Genomic DNA, 24,894 nt, shown 5'->3' on the forward strand with positions numbered 1-24,894 from the left:
TGAAAAAATTTCACTGAAATATGAAAAACCCCAAAATTTCATGGGCAATTGGGCACTGATTTCGCAATTTCTGAGTAAGATTATCCACTTTTGCATTAAAGTTTCAAAATCCGAGAAAAGCCCCAATTTTCTTGGGGAGAATTTGGCTTTATGCCTTGGCGTGTGAACGCCCGATGAAGGAGAAAAAAATGATATTTCCAAAAAAAAAAACGTTGACTTCTGCTTGTCTCGCGTGCCTCCCGGTCATTGGTTGCCCGTCCAGTTTGGTCGCAGCATGTCCCGTATTGCAAGACTTGTCACCGTATCTACCTGCTGACCCGATTGCATGTCGCTTGAACTTGGTTGCGTCACGTTGAGCCTGTAGCACGTCCTTTGCAGCCTGGTCGCCTGAGTCTAGTCATGTGTCGCCTACAACGCCTACAACCTATTGACATATACCCGTCTAGTCCGCTTGCCTCTTTTGCACCTGGCGGAACACTAATAGTTGGTGCCTGAAGCTTGTGCTCGCCTGTCATGTGGTCCGATGACCGTAACTATACTCGGGAAGCGTGCACAGCCTTTGTGCTCTGATACTAGTTTGATGTAGACGAGTCTGTGCATGAGTTGATCTAAGAGTGTAGATGCGGAGAGTTGAGAGCAATAGAGAGTGAGAGAGTGAGCACGGCACAATGGGTATTTGTTACAATGATAAATGTACCACATTTTAGGTTTTGAATATATATAAAGTATGAAGTGTAAGGATGCGTTTACACCTAAACACAATAAAAGGCACGGTGACCCTTTAATCCCAATAGATCAACACTTGGGCGCTAAGCAAAACCTTTAGAAACAAGGCAAGCCTTGTGCTTGTCCAAAGAACCATCACTATGGTACTTGGTCTTGAAGACCTATTTGACACCTATCACATTCTTATGAGAGGGATAAGGCAGAAGGTACCAAGTGCCATTCCTCTCAATAGCCTCCAACTTGGCTTCCATTGCTTTTCGCCAATGATCAGACTGTAAAGCCTCCTTCACGAAGGTAGGCTCTCTATCTTGCATAACATGGGACATCAAACAATAGTTAGAGAAAACAAGCTCCATAGAATGTGCATGGTGCCTCTATGACCTCCGCAGTCTATCCTCGTGCGGTTGCCACTCCTCAAGGACCCCCTCGATCCCTGAATCTCGGAGAGTGTCACGGGCCCAACGAGGAGGAGGCCGGATCTCGCCTCGACACTCTCCATCTATTGAAGTTTCTTGAAGGTCTACCGACAAGAAGGACCAATCAGTGAATTTGGTGGTTGGGAACTAGGCTCCTCATCTGAAGAAGAGTTCTCAAGAGACATAGGCTCAAGAGGAACAGTCGTTGGGGCTTAGCTATCACCGGGATCTCCAAGAATAGGGTGGTTCTCATCCCCCTTTGGGACTGGAACCTCCACGAACCGAGTGTCGCAGTTGGTGTAGACATCTCGCTTAACAAGATTATACAATCAATAGCCTTGAGATTGCGAGCTATAGCCCACAAACACCTGTCTTTTGGAAGCCGCTTCAAATTTGTCATGCTGTGTCTTTGGGATGTGAACATGAGCATCATACCCAAAAATCCTGAAATAAGAAACATCGGGCTTTGACCCAAAGTACGCCTCATATAGGGAGTCATACCAACAACAACAGAAGTAGAGGAAGGATTAAGGTTGTGAACTGCAGTAGTCACATTGAGGTATTTGACAATGCTCCATCATGGTACGGGCCATCTCGATCGCAATGCAATTCTTCTACTCCAAGATGCCATTCTCTTGAGGGGTGTTTGTATTGGCAAACTCTTGGTGAATACCATGATCTGCACAAAACTGAGCAAACTCATTAGAAACAAATTCTCTATCCTTATTTGATCGTAAGGTCTTCAGCTTCTGCCCCGATCGGTTCTCCTCAAAGAGCAACCAATCCTTAAAGTTGGAGAAAGCCTCTGACTTCAGCTTCAAGAAATAGGCCCATGTCATCTTGTTGTAATCATTTACAATGAGCATGAAATACAATCTCCCTCGAAGGGATTCCGTTGTCATCGGTTCACAAAGATCGGTAGAAATAAGCTCCAAGGGTGTTGAAGACCGCCTTGAAGCCTTGCTGGGAAACTCGTCCTTAGATGCCTTCCGAAGGTAATCATAATTGAGGTGGCCAAATTGAGCATGCCAAAGCTTGGCGGTTTGAGTTTGAGAGGTAAAAAGAAGAGAAGTCAAGGCAGAAGAACTTGTAGACTCCATTTTACTCATAACTTGAAGAAAGAACCTGTCTCGATCCTTGATCAAGAATCCGAAAAGAATCCACATCAAATTCGACCAAAAGGCGGAGGGCACAAATCTTGTGCATTGAGAGAAGATGATACCCCAAAGCCGGCACATAAAGTACCTCGGATGCATGGGCACCAGCACGTCCATTTGGATGATGCATGTTGCTCCATCCCTGAATAGGAATAAACGAACTATCACCAATGAGAATTTGACCATGATAAGGCCGCAAATGAGTAACACTTGCAGAAGGAGTCATGTGCCGAGAGGCACCACTGTCAACAATCCACTCTTGAGTGAATGGGGTTGTTGACGCAGCATCAGAAGCCATCAAGGTCGAATCCTCAACTACCTCCAAATGGAGGAAAGCAGCTGATGAGGGAGTAGCCACCGCTCCGGGATCCTTTGAAGATTTCTTCTTTTTCTCCTTCTTCTCCTTGTCGGGGCAATCCTTCTTCTATTGACCTGTTTTGCCACAAATGTGACAAGTAGACTCCTTGTCTTTGTCCTTAGATTTGTCCTCCTTCTTCTTTTGGTCCTTCCCCTTCTTCTGAGAGGATTGACCAACCAAAGCCTCAAATTTTGAAGCATTGGTTCCTTTCAGTTGCTCCTCTTGGTCCAAGGCCATAGGAACTAACTCTTTCCACCAAAGAGCCTCAAACTACCCTGAAGCAATCAAGGCAGAATAAAAGCCACTGAAGTGAGGTGGTAACTGTGAAAGGAGAGTTATCGCCATGTCTTCAGAAGTGATCACCTTCCCTGCTTTTTGAACCTGCATCTGAAGGTACCTTAGCTTGTTGATATGCTCCCGCATGGATAATGACTTGTTGACACTCATGGTCCACATTTGCACTTCCAAAGAGACTCGCTTCATGACGGTCATTGGATTATATATCTGATCCAACTCTAGCCATATCTCCCTAGCCACTGTCAAATGCTCTATATGAGAGATAACAGTTGTAGTACATGAGAGAAATAAAAACGAGCGATGCGAGCATTGAGTTTATCCCAATGTGCCTGAGCCTTTGCCAATTCCACCTTCTTACTAGAAGAGAGTCGGGAATCATCACGCGGACGATTGATAGCCTCCGTAACAAGCACCGCCAAATCATAGGACTCCAATATGGCAAGCATCATGACCCCAGATGCGGTAGTTCTCACCTTCGAACTTTTGATTTGAAGGAAGAGTCGATAGGACGGTCCATGATCGCCTGAAACTCCGTCTCAGTCTCAGAAGACATCTTCACCTACAATGCTTGCACAAAATACAAAGAGCAGTCTCCTCTTACTGTGAAAATACAGCTTGCTAGGGCTATGTTTCGCTCGTCCCACTCCTTCTTCACCCATCGGAGGCGATGAAAAGGTAAAATCTGCACACTTGAAGACCCAAAACGCAGCCTCCTTCCTTCTTTAACTGCAAAAAAAACAGTAGTAGCTTTAGCAAATCTTATCTTTTCTTGCACGGTCACGCTCGCCTCAGCCTTGTTCTAATGTGTATCCCACTTGCTCGCACTTGAATGCTGAAAACGCAGCCTTGTCTCCTCTTCATCTGCGTATGTCTCCACCTTGAAGATCTCTGTCTTCGTCAGCCCCGAGGGTAGTCTCCACGGTTGTAGCTTGAAATTTGTGAGACACAACTAATAGAGGCTGCTAGAAATAAAGCCTATAAATAGGCTGAGAATAATGCCCCAGATAATGTAGGTCGGCTGCAATTAATGCAGCCGACTAGACAACAATTGTTCGACTGCCCAATTGCCACGTGGCACACATCCTATTCTTGTCGCCTGTTGCACAAGCTGCTTCTGCTCCCCCTGCTAGTGTAGGGAATGTCCAGCACTAACAATAGTGTCTTGACTCCTTAGGCTTGAACTCCATTTTTTGGAGCTGTCCATAAAGTGTCATTGCACGCATGGTGGAAGGTGCCTCTTACAACATGTGAAGCTTTGACAATACTTCTAGGGATGTCCTGTAGGAGGTAACTGCTAGTAGAACTTCTTTAGAAATACATCGAAGAAGTGCACAATAGGCATGTGCATCATTTGGATCCCATGTAAGCACAGCTTTCTCATGATTGTCCTCATCAAAATCTTTGGGAATTGGAAAAGGATGTAGAGAATCGGGAATAGCTCCACAAACAATGTACCATAGCCGCTTCTAGAGTTGGATTAGATTTTGTTACCCAAGCAAATTTTGGCACATAAGTAGAGAAATATTAGATATAGAATTTTTAGAAGGTATTTGGTGAAGCTTCAAAACTATTACCAGTGGATACTAAATGGATGGAAGAGGATGACTTGGTAGACCATCCTTAGTTGCTGTAGCTCTACCTCAATGCCTTTAGTTGGAGTTGAATCCAGATTGGGCTCGTTTAGGTTCAGTAGAGTAGGGATCCAGAGCATTGCCCGATGCTCAAAGGGAAGGTAGCACTTTTACTCCTCTAGTCTAGGTAGGACCAAAGCAATCTGCAAGTTAGCCCTACACTGAAAGACAAAACCTTGCAAAAAAGATCAGAATCTGTGAACACAGAGGTTAGTGGTGAGATGCCCCAAAGCAAAACACAACAAAAAGAAAATCTAATTCAAAATAAATGCAATGAATGTGTATGTGTGAGTAAATGCAGCGGAAGATAAAAGAATGGAAAAGCTAAGGACAATGAATTCTATGGGCCCTTGTAACCAGCCTTCCTTTCGTGGATGGGTGGTAAATCCCTGATTACAATAGGAGCAAACAATTAGTGCAAATCTGAAAATACAAATTTACCTATTGATCTTGTACAATGCAAACCCGATTGGCCCCAAAATTGGCGCCCCTTTTGGTATATCTTTAGCTTTATTGAAGAAGAAGTTTATTTACAATGGGATTCTCCCAATCCCTTTCGGTATTCCAACTTCCCTTGCTGTGATGAATCACCAGTAAGTCTTTAATCAGATTTGCCCCTTGATTCGGGCAATGAATTGGCCTTCACCCGCTTTGATGGAGATAGAAAATGTCCCAAATTCAATTATTTGCTGGTCCCTCCACTTGAATAGGCTAAAAACAGCTTCAGCCTTGTTGAATCTAAATGTTGGAGCTTCTAATTTTTGGCACGCTTCTCGAGGCTATTGCTAAACCCTAATTTCTGTTGTAGATTAGGGTTTATAGCAAAAATCTGAAATTTCTCAGCCTCCAAGGGTCCAAATGCTGAGATCTTTGGAGCAAGGCTGTGAAATGGCTGGGAGATGAGATGGAAAGCTGTAGAGAGAGAAAATTCAGAGTTTTGTCGCGAAGAATGACTGAAAATTAGTCAAATGCAGTTGCTGCCCTGCCACAGCAGCTCGTAGATGCAAAGAACCGAAGAAAATCAGTCATTTACTGCTGCTGTTCTATCTCAACAGCCTGTAAATGCTGTCTCTTGCTGTCGATTGGTCTTCTCTTGCCCTTGGCAGCCTCAGAAGGTCCTCCACTAGCTGCAAATCAGACCAGCAACCCCTCCTCCCTCTCTCTTGCTGGCTGAATTTATAAAAAATGCCTTTGTCTAGCCCCTAACGATGTTTTTCAGTCTTGCATGGGCATTTTTGACAAGTGGGTGCCTTCCCAAATGGTTTTTCCAGCATTTTTCATAATTAAATATTAATTTTCAGTTTTTAAATACTGAAAAGTAATCTAATAATTATTTTAGTGCTCTGAAAAATAATCTGACTGGCCAATAATTAAATTGGCTACGCAACTTCCATTCCCGAGTGTCTCTGCGCCATCTTTGACCATCAGATTGGCGTTAGGTACCATTTAACACCACTTCTCTAGTGTCACCAATCGACACTTATGACCAAATGGATGACCTAGGCCAACAATTGGCGCCAGATACGACCAAGTACCTGTGCGGCATAACTTATAGCAACTTTTGCCTTTGACATCCTGTGATTTCTTCAGGTCTTGGGCTCGTAAATTTACTTTAACCCTAGTTGCACCTCACATGTGCAACATTTACTTAATCATGTGATTAAAAATTAATCCACATGTTAAGTGAGGTTTCAAAAATACATGTCCTCATGACAATTCGACTCTAAGAGTGCGAGAAATGAACGCTACACTGACCTAGGGTATTCGAAAGGACCTAGAGACGTGCTAGTCTAAGAAGGTGGCTACCATCACGTATGTCCAGTAGCAGGGCTCTGCCAAGGGAATGCCTAATGAGGTGGGGAGGAAGGTGAGATAGATGCATGAAGTGCAATGGGATTAGAACCTGCAGACCAATTGACCAGTCCCTCAGGGGTAGTGAAAGAGATGGGCTGTTGAGGCTGTACTTGAGCCACATGTCCAGTGTTAGAATTTGCCGGTTCTATGGGCAGCGCCCAATGTAATTTGTGTGGTGTGGATACTTATTAAAGTGTACACCTAGTGTCTTAGAAACTTAAAGTAATGACACTAGGCTCTAGAGTAAAATAAACCTACCTCTAGTTAGTTGGTGGAAGGCTGGTTAGGTTAACTCTTGACCTAAACATAAGTTGTACTTTCACTATATCTTTCATTCTAGCAAGTACACTCTTTTCTTTTTGCTTCAGCTCACTCTCTTGCTGTCATTGTCTCTCCTCTCTCTCTCCATAGCTTGCTGCCATTTTCCAACATTTGGTATCAGAGCAGGTTGTACGTGCGGATTCTGTTCAGCCACTGTCAGCTGGTGCCATCCTGCCCAAGGTCCTATTGCTGCCATCTTGGTTCTCAGCTCGAGGAAGAGCTTTCAGCTGCTGTGAGGTGTTGCTGAAGTGGAGGAGGAGCTGTAGCTGAGCTGTCTCTTGCCTACTCCAGATCTGTCCAGTTCAGCCATCAGCTCCAAATCTGTCCATTTGCTCCAGATCTGTCCAGCTCAGTCATCTGCTTCAGATCTGCTGTTTTCAGCCTGCACGCAGTCCAATGCGCAGTCCCACACGCAGCCCGAGGAGCTGCTGTTTTGGAAGAGCTGCTGCTGTTTTCAGCTCTGCCCGCCATTTTATCAATCCTACCTGCCAATTTCTGCAAACCCTAAAAAGTGAAGAAACCCTAATTTTAAGATTTGGGGTTTTCTCGGAATTTTTGGAATTTCCAGTCTATTTTAGCCATGTCTTCTCGAATCTCAGCTTGTGCTGCCCAAAAATTTGGGGCTTTTGCTAATTTTTACTTCCGGAGTTCGAATTGACAACCAATTCGAAGAAATTTCTCAAAAATTTGGGGCTTTTGCCCGATTGGAGGCCCTTTGCGCAAATTATTACCAAACTCATAGACATTGCGCAATTTCTTCCACATTGGCTCAAGAAAATTTGGGGCTTTTCAGTTTTTTGGATCCGGCATGGATCAGAGGCAGATTTCAGCTGCTATTCCCTATTGACACGCATCTCAAGGCGATATTTCTGCAGAAATTCCAGCTGTAAGGTACAAATTCCTTCAATTTCTTTGAAATTTTAGAAAGAAATTTGGGGCTTTTGCCGAACACGCACTCCAAGGCAAGCAATAAGCAGTACAACAACATTTAATTGCTGCTACAGTCAGATTGGGCAAAGAATTTTGGAAAAATTCAGTTAATTTTGGTAAGAATCAGCATTAAGTTGTTGTATTTTGTACTTTTGTGAATGCACATTTCGAGGCGGGTGTGGTACAATAGTATATTGCTGTAATTTATTGGCTGAGTGCTGATTTGGGTAGCATTGTGCACACTTTTGCATTTGAGTGACAGTTTGGTACTTGTTTCTTAATCCCGTGGGGGATTTTGGTACTCTGAGGAGTATACTCTATACTTCAATATCGAAGTATTTGGCTGCAGATTTTTGCCTATCATTGACAGCATGGCACGTCAGGGGAATAATGAACAGAGCAACATCCTTGGTATCCTCACTTAGGAGGACAAACTTGATGGCTCAAACTACCCATTGTGGAGTTTTATGGTCCGTAACCTCCTTGTGGCGAAGGACTTGTGAGACTATGTTACAAGTGATTCGTAGCGACTAGGAGGTCTCGCACCTCAGATATCTCAGTGTAACGCTCGAGAACAGGTTACTGGTACTACTGGTGGTGGTATCGGTGCTGCTATTGCTATTGCCCCTTCTCTCCCTCCTACCGAAGATAAAAGGAAATGGGACTCAAAAGATGCATAGGCACTTTCTTTGATTGCCTTGTCAGTGAAAAGGATAATTATTCCACACATTTGGTCTTGTAAGACCTCAAAATCAACATGGGATGTACTAGCGTATTTTTGTAGCATGCAATGAGGCCAGGATATGTTATCTCCGCAGAGAGTTGGCCAATGTGACCATGGATGAAGGTGATAGTATGACAAAGCACCTTGCTCACATATAGGATTTGCGTGAGTAGCTACTCAATGTTGATGAGGTCATTCAGGATGCTCAATTGGTAAACATCACATTGAACTCTCTTCCAGAGTCTTATCTTGGTTTCCATATCTCTCTGATGTTGTCTTTGAGGTGGGGCAGTAGCCCCTTATATTTGTGGAGTTGGAAGGCCTCTTGCTGCAAGAGGAACAGACTCGGAAGAATGTGGCATTGTGTTCAAGTGATGTGCCTATGCTTTCCAAGTTCAAAGGCAAAGGAAAAGTCCAGAAAAATGTAAAAAATCAGCAAAAGGGTGATGCTGGACAGCATCGAATAAGGTTGTCCAAGACACAGAAAATACTAAAAAGAAGGGGAAATGCCATTATTGCAAGAAGCCCAGTCACTATACTTGATGAATGCAGAAAGAGATTGGCCAAAGAGAAGAAAAAGAACTCCGGTTTGGTTATCCAAGAAACATCAGCCAGCAAATCTACTGATGGTGATACTTCAACCAACTTTGTAGAGGAGGACTATGCATTTCTCACATGCAATTATGATTCTTCAATGGTTGATTCAGCATGTATGCTACTGAAACGTAGCCAATATGGTATTTTGACAGTGGAGCGTTAAAGCGCATCACTTCCAGGAAGTGTTTGTTTACCTCTTTGCATTTAGTCCTTGCTGAGAAGCGTGTTACATGTGCGAACAACAGCAGCTATGATGTATGTGGCATTGGGACAGTCACTAGTACTGCTGCAGATGGTTATGATTTCATGCTTCTAGATGTCTTGTTTGTACTTGGCATTACAAAGAACTTGTTGTCTATCTCTGCTTTTAATAAGCATAGCTTTCAGATCATCTTTGAGGATGACAAATGCATTGCTAGAGACAGAGAGATGGATTATGCACTTAGGCTGTCCGGCACTCTGCATAAGGGTCTATTTTTGTTGGATACATATGACAGATAGTCTCATGATGCTTTAACAGTCACTACTCTTTCACCCGCTATGCAAAATGCGAAGCTATGGCATGTCCGCTACGGACACATGAGCTTTGGGAGTTTGATGCCCCTCATAGGTGTCATATGGTAGATGCATTGCCTCCAATGGAGATTCCACCTCCTCATGCATGTGAGGGATGTATTTTGGGCAAGATGTATAGGTTTGCCTTAAATAAGGATGGTGCAGTGCGTGCTGTTCAAAAAATGTAGCTTATTCACTTTGATGTTTGTGGTTCCATGAGGACACGTGCACTTGGAGGTCATCAATACTTTGTTACATTTATTGATGACTACTCTCCGTATACATGGGTGTATGGGCTCAAGGCAAAATCCCGATGTGTTCATGCATTTCAAACATCTTGTTGTAAAGTTTAAAGCTGAAACCGACTTAAAAGTGCACACACTTAGTACATGTCTCGTGCTTTTGAGACATGTTTGCTTGATCATGGCATTACGTACCAAGCCACTGTTAGAATGACTCCTCAGCAAAATGGTGTTGCTGAAAGGAAGAATCGTACTCTTATGGAGATGGCTCGTTGTATACTAAAAAGCAAGGGGCTGCCTCATAAATTTTGGCTAGAAGGCCTTCAATGTGTGCAAATCATGTGTTGAATCGTGCACCCACTTAGGCACTGAAGACGATCACACCGTTTGAAGCTTGGCATGGCAAGAAACCCAAAGTAGATTACTTTCGGTGTTTGGTTGGATAGCCTATGCACATGTTCCGAAAGAGCTTCATGGGAAGCTTGATGACAAGGTTGTAAAATGCATATTTATTGGCTACAGTTCGGAGGGCAAGGGCTATCACTTGTATGACCCACGCACGAAGAAAGTCTTTGTCAGTAGGGATGTCCTATTTGCTGAAAATGCTGCATTTTCACACGATCGGTTTCAAATGCCAGCCACCCATGGCATTGGTGATGTCTTTGAGGGTCTTTTGCCACTTACTTTGGAGTTTGTGCCTGTTGTAAATGGCATGACGGACTTAATATAGCAAGCTGTTGTTGCACCATATGCTCCCGAACAGCAGGGTATCGATGATGGTTTGCCACATGTAGTGGAAGAAGCAGTACAGCATGAAAGGGCTACTGTAAATGCAGCCAAAACAGTCCCAAGATGGCTGTTACAGACTCTCTAGGAGAGTAAAATGGATGCTCCTATACCTCAATGCACTAGAAGGGTTGCCAGAAATGCAACAAATGATGCAAGGGGGGCACATTTGATTGATTTTACGAAAGTAGATGATTATGATGAGCATGTGTTTATGAGCTCAATTTTGGATGATGTTGAGCTTACTTTCTTTGACGAAGCTCAGCAAGATGTACATTGGATGCAGGCCATGCAAGACGAGTTAGACTCTATTGCCACTAACTCTACATGGGATCTTGTGGATTTACCACCTGGCAAGAAGACCATTGGCACAAAATGGGTTTCTAAACTCAAAGGCAAGGCTGATGGTACAATTGACAGGTACAAAGCACGGTTGGTAGCAAAAGGCTATGCACAGAAGAAGGGCATAGATTATGAAGAAACTGTTGCTCCTACGTCCCGTATGAGTACGGTGAGATGTGTGATTGCTATGGCTGCAAATTTTGGTTGGAAAGTATATCAGTTGGACATTAAGACAGTATTCTTGAATGGGGATTTGCATGAGGATGTTTATGTGTCACAAACTCCAAGGTTTGTGGTTAAAGGGAAAGAGCACATGGTATGCAAGCTATATAAAGCTCTTTATGGTCTCAAACAGGCTCCTCATGCATGGTACTCCAAAATTGATGCTTATTTGGCTAGCAAAGGGTTCAAAAATAGTCCAACTGCTCCCACTCTATACATTAAGAATTTGGGGGGGGGGGGGACTTGCTGATTATCATTCTTTATGTAGGTGACATGCTGCTCATTGGACCTATAGAAGAAAAAATTGCAGATTTTAAGGCTGAATTAAAACATGCATTTGCTATGTCAGATATGGGCTGCCTACACTATTATTTGGGGATTCAATTCACCCAAAATCAGCATGGTATCATTATGTCACAGTCACAATATGTGGATAAGCAGTTACATAGGTTTAGTATGCAAGATTGGAAATCTATGTGTACTCCTTTGGAGTGAGGCTTAAAACTGTCTATGCATGATGGTGAAGAGATGTCTAATGTTGCAATTTACAGCTAGGTTGTTGGCTATCTTATTTATCTTTGCAACACATGCCCTGACATTTAGTATACAGTATCTCAAGTGAGTATGTGTATACATAGCCCACGGACCATACATTGGCAAGCTGTTAAGCGGATCTTCAGATATTTGCAAGGTACTCAATCACATGCATTATTATTTCCTAGGGGGAAGACTTGCACTCACAAGCTTACAGTGATTCAAGTTGGGCTGGTGATGTAGATACTGGGCAGTCTACTAGTGGACATTGTTTCTTTCTAGTTCATTCATGCATTTCATGGCTAAGCAAGAAACAACCTACAATGACTACCTCGTCTTGTGAGGTTGAGTACAGGCCAGCCTTTACGGCAACAGTGAAATGTGTATGGTTGCGCAGATTGTTGGCTGATCTACATTTACCATTGGAGGGTCCTACACCCATTCTTTCTGATAGTCACAGTGCTATTGCAGTAGCATGAAATCCTATGTTTCATGCTCGCAGGAAACACATAGAGGTGTATTACCATTATGTCAGAGAGAGACGCTATGCAGGAGAGATCAGCTTGATGTATGTACCCACACAGAAAAATGTTGTAGACATTTTTACCAAGGCACTACCACGCGAGAAGTTTGAGGCTTTTTGAAAGTCCTTAAACTTGTTACCCTTTGGTGATTGATCATCCTTGTACTCCATCACATTGGCAATGCAGGGGGGTGTTAGAATTTGCTGATTTTATGGGCAGCCCCCCATGTAATTTGTGTGGTGTGGACACTTATAAAGTGTCAATGTAAGGTGTGTACACCTAGTGTCTTAGAAACTTAAAGTAGTGACACTAGGTGTTGGGATATAAAGGCCCGGTAACCTCCATGTATAGTACATGCACATTGTACATGTGAACATACCCTTTACGTGCCCTAAGTATAAATACATTTTATTCTTTGTGTATCAACAAATTGTTGGTACACTCTTAATTGTCTCGTACTTTCACTCTACTCACACTCTCTCAAGCCATCACACTCGAGCTGCGTCCCTATCACTTCCAACAATTGGTATCAAAGCTAATCTCCCTCATGCATTTTGGGGAGAGGCACTCAAAACCGTGGTTCACATTTGCAACCGCTCTCCAAATTAGTCCTTAAATAATGGCATCCCTGAGGAGGTTTGGTCTGGCAAATAGTCCTCATATGACCATTTACGCATATTTGGCTATGATGCTTTTGTACATGTTAGAGATGAGCTGAGGAATAAACTTGACCCAAAATCTACCAAAGGCATCTTCATGGGCTATGGTGATGAGGGTGAATTTGGCTACAGAGTGTGGTTACCTCAGTCCAAGAAAGTTATTCGCAGCCGTAATGTTGTGTTTAATGAGGTAAAATTGTTGAAAGGCTCTTTAGTCTCTAATGAAGATTTGAAAAACGTGAAATTTCAGAGTTTGCAGCCACCCATTACTTCAGAAAATGAGCCTTAAGGTGCTATACCACAGGCTGAAACTGATGATCAGCCGGTTATTTTTGAGCTAGATGATGATGGACAGCAAATAGAAGCACAAGGAGGTCATGGACAGCAAGATAGGCTTGCTGATTATGAAAATGCAGGTGCTAGAAATGAAAATGAAGGTGCTGTACAGCATGAACAGCATGCTGAAAATGGTTTATAGCAGCAAATGAATGCTGAAAATAATATACCTCCAGATGTAGATCCAATTCTTGAAAATGTTGATCATTGGGTACGCAGGTCTACATGCGTAAGAAGGCAATCACATAGGTTTGAACTTTGACCCCTCCTTGCATTATGTGATGCTTACAGATAAGGGTGAGCCTCTTACATACAAAGAGGCCAAGTCATGTGAGTTCAACAGTAAGTGGGAGGTAGCTATGCAAGAAGAGATTAAATCTTTATATACAAATGATACTTGGGATCTTGTGACATTGCCAAAGGGAAGGAAGCCACTTCCAAACAAATAGGTGTACAAAGTCAAGACAGTTGATGGGAAACCCAAGTACAAGGCAAGGCTACTTGCCAAAGGTTATGCACAAAAGGAAGGGTTTGACTTCCAAGAGGTCTTCTCACCTGTTGTGAAGATGACCACTTTACGTGTGCTTTTTGCTCTTACTGCTGTTTTGGATTTAGAGCTGTATCAAATGGATGTAGAAACAGCTTTCCTGCATGGTGACATTGATGAGGAAATCTACATGAAACAGCCCGAGGGCTTTGTAGTTCCTGGAAAAAAGCAAATGGTGTGTAAGCTAAAATGCAGCTTGTATGGTCTGAAACAAGCACCACGGCAGTGGTACAAAAAGTTTGACACTTATACGCTATCTCATGAGTTTACACGCAGCCATGCAGATCATTGCTTGTACATGAAAAAGGATACAAATGGCAGCCCCATCATACTTGTTTTGTATGTGGATGATATGTTACTAGCTGGGAAAAGAAAGACTAGCTTGGATGCTCCCAAAAATCAGCTGAAATCAGCTTTCTCCATGAAAGATTTGGGGAATGGAGAGCATATTTTGGGCATGAGGATTCATAGAGATAGAATGCAGAAATTGTTGCTTTTATCTCAAGAAAAGTACATTGGAAAGGTACTGGACAGATTTAACATGGCTGAAGCTAAGCTTTTTGGGGTACCCTTATCTCCTTATCTTAAGCTTAGCAAAGCCAACAGCTCGAAAGATGATGTGGAAGCAAATGCTATGAAGGGATTTCCTTATGCATCAGCTTGTGGCTCTCTTATGTATGCTATGGTTGCTACTCGTCCAGACATTGCTCATGCAGTGGGAGTTGTTAGCAGGTTTATGTCAAATCTTGGCAAAGCACATTGGAAGGCTGTCAAGTATATTCTTCGATACCTTAAGGGTACACAAAGAAAAAGTATTTGCTATGGAAAGCATATAGATGTGCGATATCACTTCATCATACAGATTTTGGAAGATAGTCAATCACATTGACTAAGATTAAAACACAAGATAATACTGCAGATGTTCTCACTAAAGTCTAAGCAAAGCTCAACACGAGCATTGCATTCCACTAGTGGGAGTTGGTTAAGTAGAGGTTTATATCGGACCTTTAAGTGGGAGGCTGTTGGGATATAAAGGCCCGGTAACCTCCGTGTATAGTACACGCACATTGTACATGTAAACGCACCCTTTATGTGCCCTAAGTATAAATAAATTTTATTCTTTGTGTACCAACAAATTGTTGGTATACTCTTATCGTCTCGTACTTTCACTCTGCTTACACTCTCTCAAGCCGTCACACTCACTTGTTCACTCTTGCTCGAGCTGCGTCCCTATTGCTTCCAACACTAGGCTCTAGAGTAAAATAAATCTAACTCTAGTTAATTGGTGGAAGGTTGGTTAGGTCAACCCTTGACCTAAACATAAGTTGTACTTTCACTCTATCTTTCATTCTAGCAAGTACACTCTTTTCTTTTTGCTTCAGCTCACTCTCTTGCTGTCATTGTCTCTTCTCTCTCTCTCCATAGCTAGCTGCCATTTTCCAACATCCAGCAGCAACAGTGGGTGCTGAAGGAGCATATGAAGCAAGAGTGGAAGGCATAGCCTCACTGGATTGTGCAAGTCACAGCGGTCTGCAAAGGCTTTTTAGGTGGAAGACCTTGGGCCTTGGAGCGACACTCCTCGTCTACATGGCTTGCTCTCTAGTAGTGTGTGCAAAATGGGTTTTTCTTAGGGAGTTGATGCCAAATAGATCTAGATTCTTTGGTTTCATCTGAGGAAGAGGAGTCACCCTTTGATTGGCTTGCCTTCGCATCTTGCGAGTTCTTGCCACTAGTGGTTTTCCCTCCCGAAGAAGAGGCAACCAACCCCCTTTGCTTTGAATAAGGTTGTCATGAGGATTTCTTGTGAACTTGATCATGTAGCCTTGCGTAACGCAAGAACAAGCACTCAAACTTGTAGAAGGTTGGCAATCGAGGTTGGGAGATGATATGTTGAATGAAATTGAAGTATTTTCGGGAAACTTATTCAAGAAGAATGTAACCTAATCGTCATCTAACTTTGGAGAGCCAGTAGTGGCGAACTTGGCAAGTAACCGCCTATATTTAGCCAGCTTGACTTTCAAATCATTCCCTTCCTTAATAGAGAACTCTTGAAGCTCAAAGTCGAGATTGATGTGCCGACTACGATTACGAGCTACATAGCAGTCGAGAAGGTGATTTCAACTCTCTGATGCGAGTGGGAAGTGCTGCAATTGAGAGTGAAACTCAAAAAGCAACCCTTGCATTAGCTCAACATTGGCTGTGGCATTGCGGGCTCTCCATTGACGGATGTAGTCAGGGTGAGCTAGTAGTCGAGGGTTCGACATAGGCTCTAGAGCAATGATGAGGTTCCAAAGACCCTGAGACTCAAGCACTTGTTGCATGAAATTAGACCAAGTGGTAAAATTTGACCCGTTAAAACGTGTCTTATCCGTGAAGGCTTTCTTGGCCATTGCAATAGGAGTGGTAGTGCTCGGAGATGAATAGTGTGAAAAAGTGTAGTGGGGGTAGAATGGGGGAGTGGAGTACACTTGGGAATGGGTCCCAAAGTGTCCATCAGGCATGCAAGTAGTGTGCAAGGTGGATCCATAGGTAGGGATGGGCTGACTAGGCATGGGCATGGTAACCACATGAGGAATCCAAGGAGGTGGGATGGAAACACGGGGAGCAGAAGATGGGAATCATTACGTAGGTGTAACCCAAGGAGAGTGTGATGACGCACTATAAGCTGAGGATGGAAACCCCTGCGTTTGAGTGGTCATGTAAGATGTGAAGGTGGGGATAGTGAGGGGGATGCTCATCACAATCAACCTAGGAGTTATGGGTGTGCTCCTTTGCTGAAAGGTTTGAGGCACTATGTTAAAGGGTGGCATTCCCCTAATGAAGTACCATGGTGCAAAGAGGTAGAGAATGAGGTGAAGGAAAATGTGCGAAGAGCGGAGATGGAAAATCCAACCCCCTAGGGTGTGTGATGTAGATGTGGAGTGTAATCCAAGGTTTTGGAAAGATGATGAGAGGTGATCAAGGTGTGATATAGAAGAGGGTGGGATGGGAGGGAAGTGAGAAGTGTGTGATATGCTCAAATGAAATAGAAGCTGTAGATGTACCTGAATTCCTTTTGCTTCGTGAGCCCCCTCTATTGAAGTTCACATACGCAAAGCCATCTGGATTCTGTACCTCAAAAGAAAAAACAGGCGAGGGTTTTGATTCATGTAACACAAAAGAATTGTACAAACCTGACATTGGACTTGGCTGTGATGATGAAGATGGATTGCCGGACGTTTCAAATGCTGTATGTCCTCCATGATGGGAGAGGTGGTCAGCCTCACCAACCGGTGTGAATGTGGTAGCAAAACTGGTAGGAGGGGTAAAACATCACTGTACTTGTTGTGATAGTACTTCTCAAAGTCCTCTGTCATGTTAGTGAAATCTGGAATAGGAGTAGAAAAAGGTGAAGGTGAAAGTGGAGTGTTGTCCTCTTCACTGAGTCCATAATGTATTCTCAGGGCCTCCAATGATGGAGAAGCCTGATAAGACATCATAGGAATTGGAGAAGGTGTTTGGGACATTGTGATTCGGTTACGAGTTGTAATGTGTGCCTTGCACAAAGACTAGCTCTCCACAATATCCGCAGGATACTCTTTACAAGAGCACCGGCTCTGAAACCATGTGAAGAAAACTGCTAGGGTTTGCACTGAGGACACACAGACTGTACGACCACGACAGAAACACAAAGAGATAGACATAGACACAGAGGGCAAAACTCAAACCCTAAACGTAAAACTCAAAACTCAAAACCCTAAACGCAAAACTCAAAACTCAAACACAAACAGAAGAAGGGAGAGAGAGAACAAAACTCTGAAGTGAATGAATGTAAGAGTGTACAGTGTGCTCAAGGGCAGAGCAATGTCGGAGTGTGACGTCCCCCGGCGATGGATCCCAAGTTTGTGACCACCAGTCGGAGTGTAGGAGTGCTGAATAGTGAATGGCAGCAGGCTGGTCACCAAAATGCAGCAGTCTAGAGGCTGGAAACTGGTAAGCGCAGCAACGTACCACCAATCGGAAGCTGGAAACTGTGCACAGGTGCTGTAAACAGCAGGGAGACAGCTGGAAAAGGTGTGTCGGAGAGTGTCAGTGCCTGCAATGCTGTAAACGCAGGCTGGGGATAATGTGGCTGCAGTCGATGATGGCTGGATAGCAGATGGAGGCAGGCTGCAGGCTGGAAACTGGGCGCCAACAGCAGCAGAGGGTGTGTGGGTTGGTGTAACCTGCAAACAAGGATGATGGCTGAATGGTGGGTAGCCTTTCTATTTATAGATGTGGATTGGAGCCTCCCAAATTAGGGTTTCCAGTGAAATCTCTCGAATTGCTCCCCGTTTTAGGGTTTTTAGTCTAAAAGAGCATTTTTTAGTGTGTTTTTGGGCTGTTTAAGAGGGTAATCAGTAAGTAATGCATATTTTAGCTCAACAGTTTTGTTAAGCAGACCCTCAAGTTTAATCTGGGCAGTACTGAAGATTTGCAATTGCAGGAATATCTTGTCTGCATTTATTGCTTGATTTGGGTGTGTGTCAATGAAGGTGCTGTTTGTTGTCTATGGCTATACTGGGACATGCAGAATTTCCAGATCTAGAATAATAGCTATACCTGTTTCACATTGATGCATAATGCCAGCTTTATTTTAAAAAAAAGCAGTGATGCATGCCTGTTTCGCACTGATGCATAAGGCTCTCTCTTTTTTGTAAAAGCAGGGATCATAGTTCAAGTTTTTGGTTTTCCAGGTGCTTCAGGTACTGGTGAGAGATGAGGTTGTGGGACGTGCAAGGATAGTTTCAAGTCAGGTATTACAAGTTCCGACTCAGAGATCATTTTTAATGTGTGGGAGAGTCTTGTCTGTGTCTGTTCATGGCTCCTTGTTCCTCTTTTCTCTCTGGGGGATACCAAGGAGTTGAAACTTTTTGGGTTCTCATCAGGCTGAGCAAGATGGTCTGAGCTTTAGCACAAGCAAAGCTCCTGCTGAAACTGCTGGAACTCATCAGGAGTTTCTTGCTGAGGATGACCTTGCTGCTGTCACAGAAGAAAAAGAGCTACATTCTTTTGAAATCGATCCAGCTCAGGTTTGCACTTAATCTGTTGTTGAGAGTACAAATGCATTAACTTGGATATTATTTCAATTTATACATTCTTATATAATTCATAAGCACCTCTTAACACGATAAGATGGTAATTTTATGATAAAAGAATAGCTTGGCTTTCTTAGGGAAGAGCTTGTAGTTGCTGACATTAATAGTTACTGACATTAATGGTGGTGGTCCTTGTTGCCACCTGTTGGCGTGTTTTTGATAAAGGAAAGAAAGAAATTTTTTTTGCCTGCATCGCCATTTTGAGGGTACTTGTTTCATTGACTGCAGGTGGAACATGTAAAACAACGATGTCTGCCAAATGCCCTCAACTATCCAATGTTAGAAGAATACGATTTCAGGAATGATACGGTAAGTGTTGCAAACATTTGCACTGAACATCTTTGACAATGATTCCTCTCTTGTTTCCTGATATTTTACTTTTATCAGGTGAATCCTGATCTGAATATTGAACTCAAGCCACAAGCACAGCCACGGCCTTATCAAGAAAAGAGTTTAAGCAAGATGTTTGGAAATGGTAGGACTACTGCTCTTAATTTTCTCTGGTGTGGTTATGTATGTGGTCCTGTGGGTGGTTGCATGCAACAAGATTCAAAATAATAATGTTACCCATTCATTTTTAAACGACAAGTTTCTTCAAACAATATGCTGTATTTGGATCTCATGTCTTATTAAAATATATGCAGGTCGTGCAAGGTCTGGAATTATTGTTCTTCCTTGTGGAGCAGGCAAGTCACTTGTGGGTGTATCAGCTGCATGCAGGATCAGAAAAAGTTGTCTCTGCCTTGCTACCAATGCGGTCTCAGTGGATCAGTGGGCTTTTCAATTCAAATTATGGTCAACTGTCAGAGATGATCAAATTTGTCGTTTCACATCAGACAGTAAAGAAAGGTTCAGAGGTAATGCTGGAGTTGTTGTGACAACTTATAACATGGTTGCCTTTGGTGGAAAAAGGTCAGAGGAGTCTGAGAAAATAATTGAAGAAATAAGGAACCGAGAGTGGGGTCTACTACTTATGGATGAGGTGACTTTAGTTTATATTCACAGACAATACGGTTGTGAAGGAACCATATTGCCTTGTGCTGATTCACTAAATGTGTAGGTGCATGTAGTCCCGGCCCACATGTTTCGAAAAGTGATTAGCATCACTAAATCACACTGCAAACTTGGGCTTACTGGTAAGCTGTTTTGGCCTGCTGCTTCAAATTTAAAAAAAAAGGGCTTCTTGTCAGCTTCCAATCCCATAGCTTGCACAGAGCAGTAACACCTCATGAATGACATTCTTGCAGCCACCCTTGTAAGAGAAGATGAACGCATCACAGACTTGAACTTTTTAATTGGGCCAAAGTTGTATGAGGCTAATTGGCTAGACCTGGTAAAGCATGGTTATATTGCCAATGTTCAGTGTGCAGAAGTATGGTGCCCTATGACCAAGGAATTCTTCGCAGAATACTTAAAGAAAGAAAATCATCGGAAGCGTCAGGTTTATCTGCCAACCTTTGTTTCACAATTGGATAGTCACTTGTCAGTGCACATTTCTTGAAGGTTTTTGAAGTGCTCTCTGGAAGGATAATGTGGAGGGAACCTTTGCACTTTGCTGCAGGGCTTATATGTGATGAACCCAAACAAGTTCAGAGCTTGCGAGTTTTTGCTCAGATTCCATGAACAGCAGAGGGGTGATAAAATAATTGTGTTTTCTGATAATTTGTTTGCCCTTCGAGAGTATGCTACCAAACTGAAAAGACCTTTCATCTATGGTGCTACCAGGTGAAGATCAAAATTTGCTTTTCTAAGACAATATGTTTGTTTTTAAAAGGCTTTTTCTGACAAAGAGCATTGTACAGCCATCATGAACGGACAAGAATTTTGTATGCCTTCAAGCACAGTCCAGAGGTCAACACAGTTTTTCTTTCTAAGGTGATTCAACGATGATGTTTTATCTACTGCGAAGCTGTGTAATTTGCATGCATGATGCATTAAAAGCTTTATTCATGTTTCAGGTGGGAGATAATTCCATCGATATACCAGAAGCAAATGTTATTATTCAGATTTCTTCCCATGCTGGTTCTAGGCGTCAAGAAGCACAACGTCTGGGACGTATATTACGTGCCAAGGTGCTCTTTCATTTCTTGTCAGAGTAAACACTCACCATTTGTCCCTTTTATACATATAGCTTCTTCTTGGTAGTGATAAATTCGTTCTCTCGATGTTTAGGGTAAACCAAAAGACAGAGTGCCGGGAGGTGCAGAAGAGTTCAATGCATTCTTTTACTCTCTTGTCTCCACAGATACACAAGTAAAGATTTGACAGATGGAGCACTCTTTTATGAAAGTTTGATTCAATACTCTCTTTAATAAATATGTACTTAAAGAAAGTGTGGAGCTAACATGGTTAGAATAAACTTTTCCAGGAGATGTACTACTCCACAAAAAGGCAGCAGTTTTTAATTGACCAGGGCTATAGCTTCAAAGTAAGCATTGATACTTGCTGCAGATGGTCATTAGCTAGCTGGAAAATACATCCTCCTAATATAGACAGATTGGGTACTTGCAGATATTGACAAGCATACCTCCAGCAGATTCAGGTCCAGAGTTAAGCTATTTTCATCTCGATGAACAGCTGGATCTGCTAACACGGGTACTTTATCAGACTGCTCTCTTTACAAGCTTATTTTGGTCCAGCTTGCTAGTATTGTTGTATGATGGAAAGGGTGCATTTATTTGTTCAATAAAACAGCACATTTAACCTTAAATGTTGATATATGGTTTTATGCAACCATAGAATAATTGATTGGCTTGTTTAAACCATCATGTATTGCAGGTCCTAAATGCTGGTGATGAAGCAGGAGGGGTGGAACAATTAGAAGAAGATGTTGACGATATTACTCAATTGCGTGCCAGGCGTAGTGTTGGCTCCATGAGTGCTATGTCTGGTGCTCGGGGTATGGTTTATATGGAATACAGGTTCTGCTTCTCTCTCTTCCGTTACTTGTTGTGTTAGCCTTTGGTTGCTTGCGATGTTGTATCTCTCTGAAGGTTATTACTACACCCTTGTCTTGTCACACTTATTGATGCTGTTCTTTTCATGTTTCAGCACACTGTAGACAGTTGTATTTCGTTGGACATGTATAACTTCACCCTTTTTTAAATGCTAAAATATCATTTGTTTTCATTTCATTCCTGAACGTCCTTCTTGCCACGCTGGCTTCCCATGCCATTAGCCCTAAATGTGTGGATGAATTTCCAAATCTGCAATCTCATGTGCCTTGTGCAGCATTCTTAAAGTCTTTTGGACACCCGGATCCATCAATACCACAATATTAACGTCTTCTGCTTACACTGCACTTGAGTTTGCTCATCTACATATGACTAGGAGCCATGTTCACATCTTCATTGACACATCAAGAAGAGTGGTTGAAGTATACCTTGTGTTTTGGGTGCTTCAGTTGCAGTTAGTCTCTGACCGTGCCTAAGACACTAAGAGGTCTCCAGTGTGCAAAAAGTTGTTGTATGTGGAGTCATGGTCAGATTTATGGTCATGCATGTTTGTCTCTGATACTCTCTAGAACAAGGTATCTGACACTGCAATTTGTGAATGTTGACAGCACTGGGCGAGCTGGGGCTGGACAAAGTCAAGGAAAACCCAAAAAGCGAGATCCTAATAAACCTCGTCATGTGCTGTTCAAAAAACGTTTCACCTGATATAGCTGGCATGGGGATAAGCATGGCAATAGCAATTTGTTAGACATCAGTTGAAACTGAGAACTATTACTTTTAAGTTTTGTTGTATATGCTAAGGTTGTGAGGAAGTGTGACATGGACAGCTGTAACAAAGAGTTATGCACAAGTTGCAGTGTCTGTAGTGGTGTCATTAAAAGGCCATGAAAAGGAGTCATCTTTGGGTCCTTGATGCAGTCAGGCTGTCAAATGGTGTCAGCATCTCAGTCATTTGAAGATGCAGATTGAAGTTTCAGCTCTTTATTTAAGGGCAAACATAGTCCTCTATGATGATTTGATCAGAAGTCATAAAATTTGTAAAATTAAAATTTTATGATAGTTTGTTAATCTCCTCAGTATGGAAGTATTTTTGCTTCCGTAAATTGATTCACGTGAGTAGTCTCTGTAAAATTTGGTTGGTCTTCGAAGTATGTATGACAGGATATGCCTCAAATTGCAGCCAAAGCAGGGCTCTCATGTAACTTGCCTCAAGGTGTGGTAGTGAGAAGAATATATTAAGCCTATAGGTGAAGCTAGCTTCAGTTCAGGTTTGGGAAATGAGGCCTTAAATGCACAGATCAGTACATAGTGCACGGTCCACACGTGTACATGTTTGCAGAGTGCACGTACCCATTAGGCTCTCCTACTTAACACCCATCACCCTCACCTAGCATACACATTGTGCATTTTACCTCACACTAAAAGCTTCCACAACCTTGCACACCACATAGTGCATGGTGCACAGCGCACCAGTGCAACCACCCATATAGTAAGTGCGTTAATTCAATTGCATGGTGCAAAGTGCATGAAGGGTGCAGTGCACACAGGTACATGGGCACATATGCGTCATACTTAACTCACCTAGTGTATGTCTAGATTCTACCAACCATCCGCCCATCCTAGAGCAGTAATCCATTACCTCAGTGCACATGCATAGTGCTACAATGCATGGTGCACAGGCATAACACATCACACCTAGATTCACGTACCTATTACACACCACCCTAATATCAATTTAGGAAAGCCTTAGGACATGATCACATGCAAAATACTACAAACAATCACTTAGGTCCATCTAGTACACGTGTACACATGCAGTGCTTGTTTTAAACACACTACACATTGTTTTGGAAAGCTTGTTTGTGCAATGCATGAAAAATATATTCAAGAAAATTCAAACAAGAAATTGTTACTTTCTAGAGATTCGAGATGTCAGAAACCGAATGAGTAGGTAGCCAAACAATGCAAACATTGAAGTTGAATCCAAAAAAGAAAGCTTAGGGAAACCACAATATAGGTGTATGCATCTGTGCAGTTGACAAGATCTCTTGATCCCCATTAGTCCAAACCGTAGTCTTAGCCTGTTCTCTTAAAATAGAAAATCTCCTTGTCCTTGACTTAATCATCCACATAATTTAACTAGTTTGAGAGATTGCAAGAATTGTGTTGAGCACAATGGAGAAAGTTGAAACATTAGTCTTAGATGATTTTCATGCCAGCGCTTAATAACTTTCAAGAGATTATTGACTTTGATATTTTGATCATGACTTCAAGTTATGAGACAAAAACTCATGGAACTCTAGGGGCAAGGAAGTGATACTCTAAACCTATTGCTTAACATCAATGATGACATTAAGCAACAACTTGCAATCATGCAAGTGGAAATGGACATCATTTGAAGAATGTTGTTGAACATTGGAGTTGTAGGATCCTCATAAGATTTGTAATTGGATCTAGTGCAATGATGTTGGTTTGTCCACATTGATATGCTACAAGTAGACATATGCAACTCAGACATTCTTGAAAGAATGGGGAATACACACGGAAGTAAAGATGTTAGTGGGCTAAACAACGAGATAAATATTGAGTTGGGTATGATCCTCACAACTTTGTCGAACAATTTTAAGTTTGATAGGCAAGTAATCTCATGGGTCAGACTAAAAATATGCAAGTCTTTGGATTGTGTCTCAAAGAGAAGGGATGAACATGGTTCATTGAGTTGGATCTCATTCATTCTACTCAAATATACCTTTATCAAGCGCTTTATAGAGGTTAGTTACGATGATAACCTCATTGAGCAGCAAGGGGATGAGATTGTAAGTCCAAAGCAAGAAGTCTCTTTAAATACATCAATTGCTAAGAGGTACTGCCAAGGTTGTAACTAAAGCATTCATCATAGGAATTTGTGATGAAAAAATCTACAAACCATGACATGTAACTTGGGTCTCAATTGCTCTAGCATCAATGATGTATTGATGAAGCAATTTGCGTTGATGATTTACATTGGGAGAGAAATAGTGACAAGAAAGCTGTAGGTAATTGTCAAGACCCGTAGTTAAGGCATG

The 24,894-nt window shown here is 42.4% G+C and overlaps 1 protein-coding gene across 1 annotated transcript in view; it reads left to right on the plus strand.

The window, feature by feature from the left end:
- The window catches only part of LOC148039871 (general transcription and DNA repair factor IIH helicase/translocase subunit XPB1-like), a 34,426-nt gene extending 11,494 nt beyond the window's left edge, over positions 1-22,932 (plus strand). Inside the window, exons 6-20 of the mRNA XM_087694822.1 lie at positions 18,474-18,533; positions 18,666-18,809; positions 19,104-19,184; positions 19,263-19,350; positions 19,520-19,857; positions 19,936-20,011; positions 20,123-20,316; positions 20,437-20,600; positions 20,678-20,750; positions 20,834-20,947; positions 21,048-21,128; positions 21,244-21,303; positions 21,387-21,470; positions 21,654-21,796; positions 22,438-22,932. Coding sequence (XP_087550948.1) covers positions 18,474-18,533; positions 18,666-18,809; positions 19,104-19,184; positions 19,263-19,350; positions 19,520-19,857; positions 19,936-20,011; positions 20,123-20,316; positions 20,437-20,600; positions 20,678-20,750; positions 20,834-20,947; positions 21,048-21,128; positions 21,244-21,303; positions 21,387-21,470; positions 21,654-21,796; positions 22,438-22,534 — 1,797 coding nt within the window. The 3' untranslated portion in view covers positions 22,535-22,932. The remainder of the gene's footprint in view (positions 1-18,473; positions 18,534-18,665; positions 18,810-19,103; positions 19,185-19,262; positions 19,351-19,519; positions 19,858-19,935; positions 20,012-20,122; positions 20,317-20,436; positions 20,601-20,677; positions 20,751-20,833; positions 20,948-21,047; positions 21,129-21,243; positions 21,304-21,386; positions 21,471-21,653; positions 21,797-22,437) is intronic.
- Positions 22,933-24,894: the final 1,962 nt, after the last annotated feature.

This window comes from Lygodium microphyllum, chromosome 2 (assembly GCF_053477565.2).
Source record: "Lygodium microphyllum isolate KBCC chromosome 2, Lygodium_microphyllum_v1.1.10, whole genome shotgun sequence".
Taxonomy (NCBI): Eukaryota; Viridiplantae; Streptophyta; class Polypodiopsida; order Schizaeales; family Lygodiaceae; genus Lygodium; species Lygodium microphyllum.